The sequence below is a fragment of the Myxocyprinus asiaticus genome, chromosome 22 (genome assembly GCF_019703515.2).
Source record: "Myxocyprinus asiaticus isolate MX2 ecotype Aquarium Trade chromosome 22, UBuf_Myxa_2, whole genome shotgun sequence".
Taxonomy (NCBI): Eukaryota; Metazoa; Chordata; class Actinopteri; order Cypriniformes; family Catostomidae; genus Myxocyprinus; species Myxocyprinus asiaticus.
This window is the reverse complement of record NC_059365.1, coordinates 47,656,820-47,677,061: the sequence shown is the minus strand read 5'-3', so window position 1 is coordinate 47,677,061 and position 20,242 is coordinate 47,656,820. Positions and strand designations below refer to the sequence as shown.

Genomic DNA, 20,242 nt, shown 5'->3' with positions numbered 1-20,242 from the left:
GCTACAAACTTCCACTCATTTCTACACTATAACATGACTTTCTCTCCTCCCGTTAGGACAAACAGGTAAAATCAGTCTATTATTTTATATTACAGATAGTCTTTTCTACTTTTGCCCGAATCATTGGATTACAAACTTTATTTACAAGCTTGACCATACCACTTATTTACTGCATGATCTTAAAAGTGTTCAATAATCTGTCATAATTTTACACTCCACCCAAATTTAAAGTAACTGGTTTAAATCAACGCCGAATGACTCAGCTTGGCACCTTGGCACCTTGATTTATACTTCAATATTTCAGCTTTTCTGTAGAATTTATTATTAAGTCATCAATTTAAACAAATCATTTTATTCACCACTACTGTAAACTGTGCTCTTATAGTATCTATCAAATCCAACTCTCAGGCACAAACTCTTACGATTTCATACGTCCTCATCAAATGAGAAAAGTAACCCCGTGCCAATAATACAGAGTTATGAACTGACTCGCATAACATTGGAAAACAATTGACAAAGCTCCAAACCATATGCTAAGCTAACAAACCTCAAACGGTATATGGTAATACAGTATTCATCTGGGCACTCAGTTTTGTGCCTTCCAATTTCATTAAAAACCAACTCTATATAACATCGTTCCTATGCACACACAAGCAAGTTTCTTGACATTGTTTCACATATGTTCCCAATATTTAATCTAGCAAACAGTTACGTTCAAGCATCCGCAGACGCTACGTTTACCATGTTACCATGTTTCCATTGACTCAAATCATCCCTTAGCAGCACAAATGTGCTGCCACACCTGTGACATCTTTCAGGCCATATGACAAACTCCCACTACACTGCAAACAGCGCACAAGCTGTCCAAGCCCTGTAACTGCGGCATCTTTCGGGCTGTGTGATCAAACCTCCCAGTACACTACAAACAGTGCAAAGACACTGTTCAAGTGCTGCAACTGTGGCGTCTTTAGGGCCATATGACAAATTCGCACTACACAGCAAACGCGCTGTCCAAGCGCCACAACCGTTCAAGTGCCACAGCCACGGCACCTCTTTCAGATCATGCGTCTCTGCCTCTATGGCTCCGTAACCCATATTATGCCACTTTTACCAAATGAACCATCACCCACCTAGCAACTGACAACAATTAGGCTGTTTCAGGTCTTCTCTGAACAGTTCACCATAAGCCTGCATCTCCGCATCAATTATTTTAATTTGAAAATAGATCCAGCCGCTCGCAGCTTCAAGCGAGCTCAGTAAATTCAGCGTAAACATTCTCACACAAATCGTATGCTCTCCCATTGAACGCTATGTGGTCCCGCGCCCGATGATTCAGCCTGTTCATTTCACAAATGCTGATAATATCTCCCAGAGGAAGCATATAGAAGGAGAAAAGCAAAGGCCCTAAGTGGTACTCCATACTTTACTTTTGTTTGGTTTGACAATTCCTCATTTACATAGACAAAGTGGTAGCGGTCTGCTAAATAGGACCTAAACCATGCTAATGCAACTCCACAAATGCCAACATAATTCTCCAGCCTATTCAAAAGAATGTTGTGATGTATCGTGTCGAATGCAGCACTAAGATCTAAAAACACTAGAAGTGAAATGCAGCCGCGATCAGATGATAAGAGCAAGTCATTTGTAACTCTGATAAGTGCAGTGTCTGTACTGTGATGAGGCCTAAATCCTGACTGAAATTGTTCATATATACTATTTCTCTATAGAAATTAACATATTTGGGAGGAAACTACCTTTTCTACTATTTTCAACATAAACGGGAGATTTTAAATCAGTCTATAATTAGCCAGTTCTCTAGGATCAAGTTGTGACTTCTTAATAAGCGGTTTGATAACTGCCATTTTAAAGTTTCTTGGGACATGTCCTAAGGATAGCGAGGAGTTAATAACATTAAGAAGCGGTTCTGAGATTACTGGGAATACTTCTTTTAAGAGCTTGGTTGGTATTGGATCTAACAAACATGTTGTGGCTGTTGATGTTTCGATAAGTTTTTTTAGCTCTTCATGTCCTATGACAGTGGAGGATTGAAGTTGCACGTGAGATACTGTTTTATGAGGTATTGTGCCTGATGATTGCATAATTCCAATTTTATTTCTGATTATTTCAATCTTATCAGTAAAGAAATTCATGAAGTCATTACTATTGTGCTGTGACAGAATATCTGGTTCAGTCAATGCTTCATTCCTAACCAATTTAGCCACATACGATGGGTGAATGACATGAGGTGACATAAAGAGATATTTTTGATGACTTTGTGTTATCTCTGTGAGTTTAAAGAACAGAGAGGCATAGCAGTACAACAACAGCATGAAAGTAGGATGTGTATTTATGAAGGAAGTACTCTTGTTTTAAAATCTCCCCGCTCTGCTTCCATTGTTATGACATCCCCTGAACACTTTACAATACTCATGATAACTTTTGGCTACTCTATACCCTGTAAATACATTTCACTAGCTAATTACACTTTGACATCAACACCATAGATATCTACTGTACATAGAAAACACAAGATCGGAAATTCAAAGACAACATTTTCAAGATGGCTGCATGCTTGTTTCTCTGGCGCATAAGGTCAGTAAAGCACATGCGGATTAAATGTGCATGTATGTATCATCCACAGCAAGGGTAAGGCACGTATATTATGTTTGCTTTTCACATCTCTTTATTATAAAGCGTTCAAATCCCATACACTGTGATCTTCTAGATTTAATTAAATGTTGTACTGCATTAATATCAGTCGTTGTATCAACCTCACTGAAACGTTTATAAAAAATAATCATATGTGAATAAAAAAAAAAAAAAAGTGAATGAAAAATAAAACCTAAAAATAACCACTAGAGAACATTCTGTGTAGGTTCTTTTTAGGTTGTCATACAAAAACCTCCCTGCAACGTTCTGGGAACTTTAGTTTATGGTTATAAAAATAAAACCTTTAAATAACCATTAGGGATCATTCTGTGTAGGTTCTTATTAGGTTGTCACACAAAAACCTTCCTGCAAATTTCTGGGCAGGTTAGTTTATGGTTACAAAAAATAGAACCTAAAAAAATTTGCCTAGAACATTATGATTTGGTTTCCAAAAAAAAATAAACAAATGGGAACCAAATGCTAACGTTAGGGTTTTGTCATTTAACACCATTCCTCATTGTAAAAACAGCTTCATGGAAAAGGTACACTATTATTAAAATAAGTAAACTACTCTCATGCTATTGTAGCCTACTCTATTCTGTATTTAAGTTGATGATATTTATTTAATCATGAACGCTGCAGCCCTATGCGACTTTAATGTTGTTGATTTTACCTGTAGATTATAAGATTAAATACCATTTATACATTATATACAGTGTAACACCAAATACAACCACACAACTTTAAATGCATATCACATATCATAACAACAATATAATAACACATTCATATTTTAATTATGCTTATGGTATGAGTTTTAGTTGAACCACTCTGTTAGTCTACCACTATCGACTAGCTGGGTCAATTATAACATGGGTTAACACCGTTAATTAAATGCATTTTTGTTGTTTTTAACAAAACACATAAAATTATAAAAGTTCACAATGTATTTTCGTTTTGATCATCATATGATTTTGTGAACGAGATTCACTTGTGAGAATTCACGGTTTTAATGCTGCATAAGGATAATTTTGGTTTACTAAGCCCCCAATGAGATGCCGCTGCTAGGACTGTCTGAATCTGTTCCCCTGTTAGTCGGACCTGCCCAGCCAGGCCTTAATCCCCTGTCAGCCCACCAGGCCTTGCTTGCTGGTCTGCCCCAACAGACCTTTCTCACCTGTCTGCCCTTGACTGGCTTTTCTTGGTTTACAGTGTGGCCTGCTCTTCAGTGGTCACCAGTATGGCCGTCACTCCTTGTTTTGTTTCAGGAGCCTGACTCAGCTCCACCAGTGCCCCCTTGGTCTGTTATGTCTGGTTTTGGTGTTCATCGGGGTTGGAGTACTGTTAGGTCATGGCTTTTTTTTTTTTTTTTTTTTGAGCACATGGTGTCTCCCTTCTACTCACATCTGCCATTTCTCTGCATTAGACCTCCAGCACCCCATTTCAGCTTTACTTGAGCCCCAGTCTCTGGAAGTGGTTAGTGCTACTTCTGCTGTCTCCCAATCAGCCTCTGTCATGGCCACTTCCATGGGTTACTTTGCTCCAGCTCAGTTTCAGTATTTCTCACCTTTATTGGGTGCTTTTCTCAGTTATCCAGTTATTTTCTGAACTTGCTGATCTTGGGTATTCTGTTCCCAACCCTGGCACCCATCTGTTTGTCATTTAAACATAAATATGCCATTAGTATGTCATAAGTTTCTACATGATTTGTTGATAAATAAGTCCTGCTATGTTACTGAATCTGTGTATTGAACTCTTTCACCTGTAAGTTCTGTTCCGACCTGTTATTCTTAAAGATTTTTCTGTGCTGTCAAACGTCATGGTTACTGGTGTAACCTCCATTCCCTGATGGAGGGAACGAGACATTGGTGTCGATGTAGTGACACTAGGGGTCACTCTTGGGAGCCCGAGACACCTCTGGTCTTTGATAAAAGGCCAATGAAAATTGGCGAGTGGTATTTGCATGCCACTCCCCCGGACATACGGGTATAAAAGGAGCTGGTATGCAACCACTCATTCAGGTTTTACGCTGAGGAGCTGATATAAGGTCCGGCCATTTCAGCGGGTAGTTCAGCGTTGTGGCAGGAGGGACTAACGTCTCGTTCCCTCCATCAGGGAACGGAGGTTACACCAGTAACCATGACGTTCCCTATCTGTCACTCACTCGACGTTGGTGTCGATGTAGTGACACTAGGGGTCCCTATACAAAACGCCACAAAGCTGAACTGTGTTATGTGAACTGGCAGTGTGTGGTGGGCAGACTTGCTGTGTGCCTCATAGCCAGCACACCAGGTCGACACGTAACCTCCCCCAACACAGTTATAAGCGTCAAACAGCCCTTTTTGGGGACAAGTCAACTACCCAAAGATAGAGACAGGCTTAACCAGTCATGGCCTCTTTTCCCCTTCTCTTTTTCCACTCCCTAAAAAAGAAGGGGGATTATCCGACTGGGCCACCAGGTCTAGTCAGGGGGTGTCCCTCCCAAGGGGAGGACACCGCGGAGACCACACCTCGCCCCAAGAGAGGGGGGGATATTTAAGTGGAAGAATACATCACATGGTCTTTCCAACCATGTGGAGAGCCTTCAAGGTAGATCCTGCCCAATGGGGGAGGAGTTACTACAAACATGCAGACTGAGGCAGAGGGGCTCTGCCCAAGGAAGATGCAGTTTGCCAGCAGGGAAACGAATTAGCGGAAGATATAGATCGCATGGGGTTAGCCTTACAGGGAACCGCCACATGCGGAGCACCTACCCCAGAACCGGGCTCTTAGTTAGCGCGTGTACTGGGCCGGCAGCGAGTCTCTCCGAACACTCGACTGCCACAGGCCTCGGAGGAAGTCAACCAGGGAACAAATTTTGTGAACACTACTGGGAATTAACGGCGCATGTCTTCAGCTCAAAAGGAGGTGGAAGCCGCTATGTGCAAGCGATACACCCGGCCAGCTATCCCGGGCTTATCCACTTGTGTTGCGTGCCACTACCTGGGACAAAACCGGTTCCACCAGGAGGTTGTAGAACCTTGCAAAGGTGTTGGGTGTTGCCCAGCCCGCTGCTCTGCAAATGTCTGTTAGAGAGTCACCTTTGGCCAAGGCCCAAGAAGCCGCTACACCACGGGTAGAATGGGCTCGTAGCCCTACCGGGGGTGGCATGTTTTGGGTGAGATATGCCATAGTTATGGCGTCAACAAGCCAGTGGGCGATCCTCTGCTTGGAGACAGCACTTCCTTTCCACTGTGCACCAAAGCAGACAAAGAGCTGCTCAGAGATTCTAAAGCTCTGCATGCGATCCAAATAGATGCGTAAAGCACGCACCGGACACAGCGACGACAGGGCTGGGTCTGCCTCCTCCTGGGGTAGCACTTGCAGGTTCACCACCAAGTCCCTAAAGGGGTGCTGGGAAGCTTGGGCACATAGCCCGGTCAGGGTCTCAGGATCACGTGAAAGTAACCTGGACCGAACTCCAGGCACATTTCGCTGACAGAGAACGCTTGCAGGAAGTGAGCGCAGTCAGGAGGGCAGTCTTCAAGGAGAGTGCCTTAAGCTCGGCTGACTGCAAAGGCTCAAAGGGGGCTCTCTATAGACCCTGAAGAACTACAGAGGTCCGATGAGGGAACGAGGCATGGCCTGGAGGGATTCAGCCTCCTGGCGCCTCTTAGGAACTTGATGATCAGCTCATGCTTCCCTAAGGACTTACCGTCGACTGCGTCATGGTGTGCTGCTATGGCAGCAACGTACACCTTCAAGATGGAAGGGAACAGCCTCCCTTCCAACCTCTCTTGCAGGAAGGAAAGCACTGATCTGACTGCGCATCTCTGGGGGTCTTCCCGACGGGAAGAACACCACTTAGCGAACAGATACCACTTAAAGGCATACAGGCGCCTCGTAGAGTGAGCCCTAGCCTGAGTGAACATGTCTACCATCGCAGGTGGGAGACAGCTTAGGTTCCGCGTCCCATCCAGGGGCCAGACATGGAGATTCCAGAGGTCTGGACGCGGGTGCCAGATGGTGCCCCTTCCCTGAGAAAGAAGGTCCTTCCTCAGGGGAATTTGCCAGGGGGGAGCTGTCGCGAGGAGCGTGAGGTCCGAGCACCACGTCTGGGTGGGCCAGTAGGGTGCTACAAGGATGACCTGCTCCTCGTCCTCCCTGACCTTGCACAGGGTCTGTGCAAGCAGGCTCACTGGGGGAAACGCATATTTGCGAATGCCAGGGGGCCAGCTGTGTGCCAGCGCGTGTATGCCGAGGGAGCAGAGGTGCACCGCGAGCGCCTTTATCCACCGGGGGATTGCCGAATAGCCCTTGGCCGCCCCACCATCGAGGGTAGTGAGGGCGGGGAAGCTGAAAAGATCGGGACCATAAAAAAGTGCCTCCCGTGACCTTGTCAGGTCTTCTTGCACTTCCAGGAAGAAAGGAACGGGGGCGGGGCGTGGCTTTGAGCGGCGCCGCGAGCCCAGGAACCAATCACCGAGCCGCGAGGGTTCAGGGAAGAGCGGTGAAATCCACTCTAACCGACACTCATGGCTGCCCGGGAAAGCATGTCATCATCTCCGCGTCAGCCTGTGACTGGGCAATCGACCCCGAAGGGAGGAGCCCAGCTGAGGCTTCCGACTGGACGAGCCCGTTCTCCGATGCTGCGCTCGAGAGCTCATCACTTTCGCGAGCTCCGAATAAGAGGTCGAACTCGCCGTGAGACGAGCCGGCGGACGCACCCGGAAGCCCGATCGGGGCAGACGAGCGTGCTTGGGAATGGGAGGTCCGCAGGGGGATACCCGGCGGAGGCGGTCCCATTGAGGTCCCCAAATCACCCCCAGTGCTAGCCGCGCTGGCCTCATACCCGTGGGTAAAAGGACCGAGGTGGGAGCCTCTGGGGTGGCTTGCTTTCTTACGAAGGTGAGCCACGACCGCAACGTTGCCCTGGACATATTCTCGCAATGAAAACATGACCTTCCACGAACACTGTCTCCGCGTGAGCAGTGCCCAGACATGAAAGACAGTGATCGTGACCGTTAGAAGGCGAGGGATAACGAGCACAACCAGGAATAACACACAATCGGAAAAGCATCTTTAAAAAGACGCGTCTTTAAAAAGACGTTCCGTGTATGCGCTCTTTTAGAGAAATATATACTCTTTTAGAGGGGAAAAATGCTCTTTCAGAAAATATACTCTCTAGTTTTTCTGCCGAAGCACCCAGGGGCGTTCTCTGCAGTGCACCAGTGCAGAGGGGGGAGAAGCCGCTGAAATGCGCCGTCAGATCCAGCAGAGGTGAATGAACAGTAGTATTCAGCTCAATAAGCATGACCGTTCGGCTCCGAAGAGAAAATCTGAATGAGTGGTTGCATACCAGCTCCTTTTATACCCGTATGTCCAGGGGAGTGGCATGCAAATACCACTCGCCAATTTTCATTGGCCTTTTATCAAAGACCAGAGGTGTCTCGGGCTCCCAAGAGTGACCCCTAGTGTCACTACATCGACACCAACGTCGAGTGAGTGACAGATAGGGAATTGCTGTTTATGCTGTACATTTGAGTGTTTATCCAAACATAATAAAATGTATGCGTAAATGTTACATATTAAATTTAATTTAATTAAACTGAATTATTTACATTTAAATGTGATATTTGTCATTTGTTCAATGTTAAAATAGTTTCTCCTTAATTAATAAAGCTTAATATGCAGACACCATTTGGTGCTGCTAGTGGTGCTGAAATGATACACTTCACCTCAAACAAACTTGTCAGCATGGACACATTTTGTACACTGGCCTTAGTTTCCAGAAATATGTAATATAGAAATGATAATTTCCATTTATCAACAGCACCATCAGTCATAAATTACCAGCAATATTAAAAGCTAATGGGTTATGGCAGACAAGAGCCCAGAAGAAAATGCTTCAATGAAGAATCACGTTTAAAAATGTTTTAACGAGATTGAAAATTAGATTACCAGGTTGATCAGTAATGCATATTTCAGTTTCCAGGCCAATTAAGGGTCAGTGCTGTGTGCACATGCGCAGTGTTTGAGAAATGTGTGAGTGTACTAGCACTGTTCAGTAATAAAGGAAGACTAAACAGAAAGTGAGTCTCCATGCATTTATTATATGATTAAAGGATAAAAACATGGAACGACACAGGCAGCCTGGACTCCAAAAAATAAATGCAAAATATGTCTTTTAACATATCACATAACAACCCACTTCATCTGAAATGCTGTTGGTAACAGCAATTGTTAATTGGCCCAGTGGTTTTCCTCCAAGGACTCTTATTTTGAAAGTGTTTTGTTATCATTGTCATGTCTGTTTTCCTTGTTTCCCTCCTGATAGGTGTTCCTCGTCTTCTTGGTAGCCCATGTGTATATATACCCTCTTGTTCTTTGTTCCTCTGTCAGTTCTTGTTTGTATGTAGTGCGTGATTAGCCAGCATGCTGCTGTAGAGTTTTGTTACCATCTTCTTTGAATATTTTCCTTCATCATTGTATTCCATTCATTTGTTCATAATTAAAGTTCTGCATTTGGATCCTCACTCTCCCTGACAGCAGCAGAGCAGTTTGAAGTCAAGTAGGCCTATCTGTATATGGAGCATTACCGGACATGACACATAACAAAATGTATCCCTTACAACCCATAACTGTTATTTTAGACATACATCTATTATAGATGTAAAATCTGCTAGCATGTTAATAAATACGTTTGACTGTGTTTTATTCTGGTTTGAGATTTGAGTGAAATTATGATTATTTAAGTCCATTTAATATTTTCACTGTCAGTGTTTATAGGCTATTACATAGGTACACACTGCACATACACTGCCAGTCATAAGTTTGGATGCACATACTCATTCTTTATCATTACTATTTTACACATTTTAGAACAATAGTAAAATTAACAAATGTTAAACAAATCAAAACTATGTTACTTCATAAGGTACATCTGGAATGCTTTTTAAACAGTGTAGAAGGTTCCCCATGCATGATGGACAATTGTTGAATGCTTTTTCTTCATTATCCACTCCATCTATTCCATTTAAAAATGACAATAATAATAAATAGATAATAAAGTTTGAAGAAAAACTTTATGTTGGCTTGACAAAGCCTTGCCTGAAAGTTTAAAATAGTTTGAAGAGTTGGAAGTTTGAATGTCTTGCAGTCAGACAGACAGAAGGAACATCATACAGATAGACAGCCAGCTGCAAGAAGACCTATGCAACCCTACCCCTTGCTTGTTTTTCTGAATGGCAAATTGGTAGCTAGGGTAACCCCATCTGGTTGCTAGGCAGTTACCAAGGTGATACTCAAAAGGCTTCATGCTACCCTGAGTCAAATGAATGAAACCAGAAGTCTCTACGATGTTCTGGTGCAGAAAAATGTGATTTGTTATTTGATTGCTAGGGTAACCCCATATGGTTGCTAGGCAGTTACCAAGGTGCTACTCAAAAGGCTCCTTGCTACCCTGAGTCAAATGAATGAAACCGGAAATCTCAACGATGTTCTGGTGCAGAGATATGTGATTTGTTATTTGGTTGCTAGGGTAACCCCATCTGGTTGCTAGGCAGTTACCAAGGTGATACTCAAAAGGCTCCTTGCCTAGCCTGATTAAATGAACAAAACCAAAAAAAATCTCTGATATTCTGGTGCAGAGATAATTGATTTGTTACTTGGTTGCTAGGGTAAGCCCATGTGGTTGCTAAGCAGTTACCAAGGTGATACTTAACATGGCTCCTTGCTATCCTGAGTGAAATAAGTCAACCCGGAAGTCTCTACGGCATTCTGATCCTGAGATACCCATCTTAGTGATTTTGAATGGAAGTCAATGGTGTTTGGTTGATAGGGTGCTCTAAATGGTTACTAGGGCGTGGCTAAGTAGTTCCCATGATGATAGTTGTAGACTGATTGCTCACCCAATTAAAACAAGCCAACTGTCATGTCTCTAGGACATTCTGATCCGAAGATATCACACTCTAAGTGAAAGCAATAGTGTTGGTTGCTAGGGTGCTCTAAATGGTTGCCAGGGCATGGCTAGCCAGTGAACAGAGAGATTTTTATTGGCTGCTTACTAACCTGACTCATAAGAGCCAATCCCCAAGTGTTTATGACATTCTGTTCTGAAGATATCCTTCTGAGTCATTTTGAATGGAAGTTAATGGGGGGTGGTTGCTAGGGTCCCATAAATGGTTGTTAGGGCATGGCTATGCCATTGCCAAGGTGATACTTAAAGAGTGATTGGTATCCCGATTGAAATGAGCCTGCTCCCATGTATCTATATCATTCTGATTGGGAGATATGATCTGGCAACTTTCTTGCATTGACTGCCATAGTAGGAACAAAATTATCTTCCCATAGTACCCTATGGGACTTTTTGGTATGGTTTTTTTGCCCACCTTTTTACCCCCTGGGGTACATTTTACCCCCAAACACAGGGTATGTTCGAACACGGCTTGCTAGCCCGAATCAAATGAGAGCAACCACATGTGTCTATGACATTCTGATCAGAAGATATCACACTCAGCCATTTTGAATGGAAGTCAGTGGGGATGGTTGCTAGGGTGCTCTAAATGGTTGTTAGGGTGTGGCTAAGTAGTTTTTCAAATGGATACATGAAGACTGATTGCTCACCCACGTGAAATAAGCCAACTGCCATTTTTGTAGTATGTTCTGATCCAAATATATCCCTCTCAGCCATTTTTAATGGAAGTCAATAGGGCTGGTTGCTACGGTGCTCTAAATTGTTGCTAGGGTGTGGCTAGCCAGTGACCAGAGAGATTCTTATTGGCTGATTACTAATCTGACTGAAAAGGGCCAATCCCCAAATGTCTACGACATTCTATTCTGAAGATATCCTTCTGAGCCATTTTGAATGGAAGTCTATGGGGGCAGTTGCAAGGGTGCTGTAAATGGTTGCTAGGGCGTGGCTACACCATTTCCAAGATGATCCTTAAAGACTGATTGGTAGCCCGATTGAAATGAGCCTGTCCCCATGGCTCTATGTCATTCTGATTGGGAGATATGATTTGACAACTTTCTTGCATTGACTGCCATAGTAGGGGAAAAAAAATTTCATGGGCGAGACCCTTGCCATAGTATGCCTATGGGAAATTTTTGGGACATTTTTTGCCCCCCAGGGGTGCACCGTACCCCCAAACCCTTAGAAAAGTCATAGCACAGGTGTCCTCAATAGGCCGGTCAATTTGACACCTAATTCATGGGTCTACTACAAACGGTAGTAGAGTTAGGTGCCGAAGTTCTGTACAGAATAATAATAATAATAATAATAAGTATGTGAGATTATAATAGTGATGCTTTGCTCCGCAAGCACCACTAACTAGATAGGTACATTTCCTGAAGAAAATGTGAGTGGTGCTTGCCGTGGCAAAATTTCTCACCACAATGTCCCACCAACTGCCCCAAGTTGAAAGAGGCCACCCCCATGACAGTAGGATGTTCTGGTGCAGAGATATTGGTGTTGTTCCATGGTTGATAGGGTAACCCATCTGGTTGCTAGGCAGTTACCAGGGTGATACTTATCAAGGCTACTTGCCATCCTGAGTGAAATAAGTCAACCCAGAAGTCTCTACGACATTCTGATCCTGAGATACCCATCTTAGTGATTTTGAATGGAAGTCAATGGTGTTTGGTTGCTAGGGTGCTCTAAATGGTTGCTAGAGCGTGGCTAAGTAGTTCCAATGATGATACTTGAAGACTGATGGCTCATCCAATTAAAACAAGCCAACTCTCATGACTCTAGGACATTCTGATCTGAAGATATCACACTCTAATTTAAAGCAATAGAGTTTGTTGCTAAGGTGCTCTAAATGGTTGCCAGGGCATGGCTAGCCAGTGAACAGACTGATTCTTATTGGCTGCTTACTAACCTGACTCAAAAGAGCCAATCCCCAAGTATCTACGACATTCTGTTTTGAAGATATCCTTCTGAGCCATTTTGAATGGAAGTAAATGGGGGTGGTTGCTAGGGTCCCATAAATGGTTGTTAGGGCGTGGCTATGCCATTTACAAGGTGATACTTAAAGACTGATTGGTAGCCCGATTGAAATGAGCCTGCCCCCATGTCTCTATGTCATTCTGATTGGGAGATATGATTTGACAACTTTCTTGCATTGACTGCCATAGTAGGGAAAAAAATCTCTTCCCATAGTACCCTATGGGACTTTTTGGGACGTTTTTTTGCCCCCCTTTTTACCCCCTGTGGTATATTTTACCCCCAAACACAGGGTATGTTCGAAGACGGCTTTGCTCTGCAAGCACCACTAATAATAATAAGTTTAAATAGAATTTCAGTATGTTGGCTTTCTCAAGCCAACCTAATAATAATAAGCTTATGTAGTAGATCAGTATGTTGGCTTATAATAACAATGGCGAATTCTCAGGGCCAGCAAAGCCTTCTCTGCTGGCCTAACATGCCAAATAAATAAATATTTTTCATCCTTTCAGTCTCAATCACCTTTTTGCCTATGTATTTTTAATCGCTTTTCACTCTTAATTAATCTACAAACAAATAGAGAAAAATGAAAAGTTTATCCAGTCAGAATTTATTCCTTGATGCTTACAAGTGAAGTGTGACAACTGTTTCACAAATCACATGCCCAAAGCCATGCTCATTAACTGAAGCAGCGCGTGAGTTTGAGCTCCACCCCGTCAGGCCTTCAGAAATTCCACAGACTCCCTCAACAGTGCAAATGAATGGGCAGCTAAAGTCAGATTGTCAGATTCATCAGCCAACCAGATTGATTTATTTGTTCTTGGTGGGTGTGATCTTTAGGATTTGTCCCGGTCGAGGCCTTCTAGCTGGCCTTGAGTGATGCTTTAAGTGACGTAATTTGAACGCGAAGAGCGTGAGATCTTGCTGATCAGTCGACTGTCATTACTGCCGCTATCACCATTGAGAAAGAGATCCTTATGGATTTATAAACCTGAGATGTTCTGCATGACCGTGAGATTGCTTAATTTATTAACCACGAAAGGACTGATTTTCACTTCAAGTAAATTGGTAAGTGCTTTTTGCATTGTTATAGCAACATTAGGAGTTTTCTAAGTGTAAATTAGGCTGTTTGAGCATTCAGTGTCGGATCAAGTTTTGAAAAGAAGTGCTGTGTTCCATTCAACTCGGAAAGTCGGATTTTACAACTTTCTACTAGGAAAAGTGTAATGGAATGCAATTGAAGTCAGAATTACAGGCTTGTGCAGAAATTCTCAACTCCGATTTTGCCGAGATGCAGGGGTATGATGTCACACAAACATGTCCACACTCAGGGAGATATACAAAGTGATAAACATTCACTTTATTAAGTAATATTGATAAATGAGTTTGTTTCCACATTACATGATATTAAAGCTTGTTTAACAAACGCCTGCAGAAACAGGTGTATAAAACATTATAATCTCTTTTGATAATCGTACACCTGAAGCACAAACGCTAGTGCTGCAGCATTGTTTATCAGTTGGATTGCTAGGAGACATCTCCAATGAGAGTCAAACCCCTGCTAAGCTAAAGGGAGTGTTGCAGTTCCGAATATCAGGGAATGGAATGCATTTATGGTAGGAAGGAATAGTATAGAAGGAATATCCCTCATCCATCTTGAATGGAACGCAGCATTACCGTGTACCCTGACAAAACAAAATTTATTGCAAGCAACATTTAAATCGCAAATATTATTAGATAGATCTTTCCAAGTATTATAGACCTCCTTGGTAGATTCATATGAAAAATTATGATTTTTGAATGTCTGTTCAGGAGACGTTCATTTCACAAAACAGTCATGCTGCAGTTAAAATTAGGCTTGCTTGAGCATGAAGTGTCATTTCAAATTCTGGCTTTCGTGTGTGGATGTGTTTTTAAAATGTCAATTGGTATTATTAGTTTGCTGCGACATAATGTATGATGCCCAAAGGCATACAGTGTCTTATTCATTGTGAAACTGTGTTTTCTTAATGGCATGAATCACACTGAAGGCCTAGACTTTAAATGCACGGCCCGCCACTGAATAATAATAATTCAAGCGTTTAAACATAAGCCTTTTAAATCAAACGGTTTTGAAGATCATGAAAGAAAGAAAGAAAGAAAGAGAAAGAAGTCTGGAGTGCGTGGCCAATATCAAATGTCTCACCTCCAAGAGAGCAAACAAAATGCAGAACAGGTTGATCTGGTTTAGAAGATTTTTAACTCATTTGCAAAAGTCAGCTGTTGACTATAGCAGATTACAGTAAAGATGAAGAGAGAGATCAAATGTGAACTGCCTTGTTTTGGCAAAGGTATGAAGACATCTCGACTGTATTGTGTGTATTCAGGGGCAGCATTACACGTTTCATTATAAATGATTAATGTGCCTCACAGCTTTTAGTGAGCGGAGTTTTATGTAAATGTGCAGTAGGGAGGCGCTACATATGGGATAATTCTCATACTGAGATCTCGTGTTCAAACTCAGATATGTGAAAGGAAGGAAACGTCTTCTGTTACTGTGACGGATCGACTGAAGACGGACAGATAAGGGTAAGACAAAAATGTATTTATATTGTTATTATTAGTTAATCAAAAGCAAACTTTGTTATCGTTTCAAAATATATGATATGATATCGATGCGAGAATTGACGCGTTTACATGAAAACATGTTTGTAATTTGGTGTAAGAAAGACAATTATGTCGTTAAATATTTAATAGCAGCTATAAATATAAATTAAGAACTTCAGAAAGCATAATTATTTACACGTATTTATGTGGAACGCTATGTGTGCGAGATGCACGGTTTAAAGCATGTTCGATATTAATTTAGTGCGTAGATATGATCGTTCACAGCTGCTGGATATGATAGGGTTTATTTTTTTGTTTTGTTTGTTTGTTTTTTTTTTTTTTTAGAAACATACGTATTTCTAGATATGACCTTGCTCAGGTTTGTATTTCCTTTCTGGTTCATTTGTTGGCAGTAATTCGGGTAGTTGTAGTTGTTCATTAACTTAAAATGAATAAATAAACAATTAAATACAATTAAAATAAGAGAAAACATTGGAGAACGACTATGAATGTAATTTTGAGGGTGACACTTCACAGTAAAGTTCCATTTGTCAACATGAGTTAACAACATTAGTTAACATAAATTAACAATGAACAATACGTTTACAGCATTTATTAATCTTGGTTATTGTTAACGTCAACATATAGTTATAGCAAAAATGTATGATAACATTATTTAATGCACTATGAACTAACAATGAACAACTGTATTTATATTAACTACCATAATGAAATGTTAATAAATCCTTTAAAAAATATTGTTCATTGTTATTGATACCTTATCATGCATTAACTAATGTTAAGTAATGGAACCTTTTTGTAAATTGTCAATTTATTTTTTATTTTTTAGGTTTTTATGCGTTTAGAAAATTCTATTCACATAACCTTGTCCCTTTTCTTATATTGTCTTCTTTATTTTTAGAAAGACCAATGCAAGAATGGCTCTACATAATATATCATCCCCAATATTTAATAAACCAGAGACAAACGAACCTTGCGCCTCAATCGATGACTTCCGAAACCAAGTCTATTCCACAGTGTACTCTATCATCACCATCTTTGGGCTGATGGGCAATGGCTTTGCACTGTACGTGCTCCTTCGTACCTACCGCCAGACCTCAGCCTTCCACATCTACATGCTCAACTTGGCTGTGTCAGACCTGCTATGCGTCAGTACACTGCCCCTGCGGGTGCTCTACTATGTCAACAAAGGGCAGTGGAACCTGGGCGATTTTCTCTGCCGGCTGAGTTCTTACGCTCTGTACGTGAACCTTTACTGCAGTGTTTTCTTTATGATGGCCATGAGTTTTACTCGCTTTCTGGCCATCGTGTTCCCGGTGCAGAACCTGAGGCTAGCCACTGAGAAAAAGGCATGGATAGTTTGCATGTGCATTTGGGTCTTCATTTGCTCCACCAGTTCACCCTTCCTCCTCTCCGGCGAGCATACAGATCCAAAGACTAACAAAACCAAGTGTTTTGAACCACCAGAAAGGGCAGGCAGCCTAAACAAGCTAATCATGCTGAATTACTTTTCTCTGGTTGTGGGCTTCATTATTCCCTTCTTGGTTATCTTACTGTGCTACGCCGGCATCTTGCGCACTTTACTTCGAAACACTAATGGTGTAAATAAACAGCGTTACACACGCAACAAGGCCATTCGAATGATTGTTGTGGTGATGTTGGCTTTCCTGGTCAGTTTTATGCCATATCACATTCAACGCACGCTGCATCTGCACTTTAAAAGCCGCAACGATACCACCTGCACAGAGGTTATCTATATGCAGAAGTCTGTGGTGATCACCCTCTGCCTGGCCGCTGCCAACTCGTGTTTTGACCCGATGCTGTATTTTTTCTCTGGAGAGAACTTTAGACACCGCCTGTCTACCTTCCGCAGGATCTCTGTAAATGTTGGTGGTACCCACCACAGCCGCCATGCTCTCCGAAGCTCCCCGCCTGTGGAGGAGAGTGAACTGCAGGGCTGTAATGGCTCAAGCAAACATGGGTAGGCAAATAAAAATTATGATTCTTTTAATGAAGAAGCTGATTTCAGAGAAATTGTACTATATGGGTGAATGTCACGAAAGCTGTCAAGAAGTGTCCAGGTAACATTTCACCCACAAACAAAAACAAAAACAATACAAAGACAATGTAGTCTACTAAAGCATTGTTTCATTATTTCCAGTAAAATTAAGAGTAATGAGAATGAGACTCAGTATATTGCATTTCAGTCATTTAAAAAATCTTAAGGGTCCTAATAATATACTCCTTTATGCTAAATAAAATATTTTTGTGATACAATGTGACCTTGGATACCTCTTTGTGAAATTCACCCACATGTAAGCAGGATGTACTTGAGACATAAACAAATAGATAAAAGAGGAGAGATTCTACTTTCTGAAGTTTTTTTAAATTATTATTATTATTTCTGTGTATTTGTTAACAAAAGTACAGACTGATAAACTGTTCTGTATATCTTGCATGACTTCGCTTACAAACAATAAAATATATACAGTTTGGATATGTAACACTCAACACATTATTCAGATTTTCATATTGTCCATGTTTGTCATATATTGTGCATTTTCATTGATATATTTTACAGTAGGTGTCCCTAGATTAACAATGAATGGTTAAAAGGCTTATAGGTACCAGTACTTACTGTGAAACAGGCTCCATTCTACTGTAGTACAATATTTATTCAGTACAATATATTCTTATGACACTCTTATGAGTCTGTCAGAAGTGACAAAAAAAAATATATATATATATATATATATATACTAATTATATACAGAGTGACAATATAATGATCTGTTTGTAGCTATATTCAGTGCGACATGCAAAGTGTATAACATCCATCTTGCTTAAGAACTCACAGTGATAGTAAATTAACACAATTGTGTATTAACACAATAACTTCAATGCTGTTTATTTGTACATTGGTTGCATTTTGGGACCTATCGATGTAAATACATACTTTAACTTGTTGAAAGTACTGTCTTATGACAGTCCATTGAAAATGGAATTACAAAACTGCTTGTCATATAGTGACCATATACTGACAGTAGTGTGGTTTTGTATTCTGTGGTCTACTTAATAAAGAAATTTGATTTAAATAACTGATTTTTTACGGTACAAGAAAAATGTGTAAATAAAGTGTCTAGTTATTTTCTGTATTGACACTTTGGTATCTCTCACCAACTAAAAAATGGCTTTTAAAAAATTTTAGTCTCTTGACTAGTATGGCAACTTTGCTTTTATTTTGTTGTTGGAGAACAATTGCATATACAAGGCACAAATATACTGAACATGCAATGGTAAGTGAGATGAAATAAAATATGGTAATTTATGCTGTAAATAATTTATGGAATGTATTGAAGTTGAATTTGTAAGCAAGCACAATAAAGTTCTTTAAAAATTTTGTAAATTGCATAAAAAAATATGACCACAATACAAAAAACTAATTTATTTTGACTTTTTTGCTGAAATGTACTGAAAATTCATGCATTCAGTTTATTCCTGATTGTTATTGTTTTAGTTTCTTGGCTGATATCAACATTTTGCTTCTTATTTATACAAAGCTCTACAGTTAAATTCACCTGCTGCATCTTTTGCGGGTGCTTCATACAGTATCTGATGCACATTTTAATGTATAACCTTATAAGAAAGGTATTCAAAAATATGAAATATAGGCTACAATTATGTAGGGCAAATGTATTGTTTTAATATATGAATTGTTAATTTCACTGCAAAGAGCATTTGTGACTGCTTGACTCATTTCATAAATAAAAACGTTTGGCTAAATGTACAGTAAAAATGTATATTGAGAGTTTATTATAAAACACTGACTCTTCACTGATTCCTTAGAGGGCCGTTGGTCGATTAAATTTGAGAACCTCTGGATTTTGACTAGCCCATCATTCGCAATTCTTTATGGGAAGTAGCACATACTGCAGTTCATTCACTTATTAAAGATGTTGAGCACAAATTTAGGCTATTATTTCAGTTCAGTTCTCCTTCTGTCAATCACTGGTTCTAAAAGGTACTGCTGAAGTTTTGCTTCAATGGTAGATTTGAATCCCCGTGCAAATTCAGAGCTAGCACCAAGTAGAGTGTCATACATTTTATCAATCAGTTTCTTCTGTCATTCTTGCTCTGTCCGGGGCCTTTTTTGAGGGCTGCTGCTATCAACTGAACTTAAAATGTTCCTGTGGTCCTGCCTGTGTCTTCTCACCCTGTGTGGTTTGTGTGCTGTCTTGCTCCATACAATCTGCCTCCTCCTTAAGCCAATCTTTTGCCTTTGACAGGGTGATATCAGATAAAAATGCATTTCCTTTATATCTAGGATCCAAAAAACATGCTAGAACCACACATTTGACTTCTTCCACTTTAGCAAACCACCTGGTGAGGCTTTCTAGCATCTCCTGTCTGATTGTTTTGATCCCATGAGAAGAAGAACTTTTCACTGTTTAGTGTATACCTTGGTTCAGCAGCAGCCATGAGTCGCTGGAAGCCTTTATTTTCAACTATGGTGAAAGGCTGATTGTCTGTAGCAATCAGCTCTGTAATAATCCAGTCCAATGTTTTTGAACGAATGTCAGCTGTTTGCCACTTTGTCTGCTTATCAAACATTTTAGGAAGAGTAAATTTAGTTTGGCTTGATGTCTTTTCCTCTTCATCATCATTTTTCTTTCTGAGCCTCTTCATAGACTGTTGAGTGGTGAATCTTTAGATGGGTCCACAGGTTAGAGGTATTTATTTTTTTTCTACAGCTGATTTTGAGCCCACGCTCATATTCATTTGGCATTCTTTGCAAACTGCCACCCCTTGCAATGGCTGTGTGAAGTAAGCCCATACATCACTTAGATTTTTTCTCCTTTCAGCCACCTGCAAACAAAAATAGAGGGATTGTAAATTTGATTATATTTAGTTATGATTTAGTTATTATGATCAATTTAGATTTAATCAGACAAGTTTTATGTACTAACACACAAAAATATATAAATAAAACATACTACAACAAAAAACATGTTTATTACAATAATAGCAGTAATAATAATAATAATAATAATTTATTAGTAG

At 40.8% G+C, this 20,242-nt stretch overlaps 1 protein-coding gene across 1 annotated transcript; it reads left to right on the top strand.

The window, feature by feature from the left end:
* The first annotated feature begins 14,906 nt into the window (after positions 1–14,906).
* On the top strand, positions 14,907–18,963 carry LOC127413430 (cysteinyl leukotriene receptor 1-like). The gene is made up of 2 exons (XM_051650588.1): positions 14,907–15,142; positions 16,083–18,963. The coding sequence occupies exon 2, from the start codon at positions 16,099–16,101 to the stop codon at positions 17,164–17,166; it is 1,068 nt and encodes a 355-aa protein (XP_051506548.1). The 5' UTR covers positions 14,907–15,142; positions 16,083–16,098; the 3' UTR covers positions 17,167–18,963.
* Positions 18,964–20,242: the final 1,279 nt, after the last annotated feature.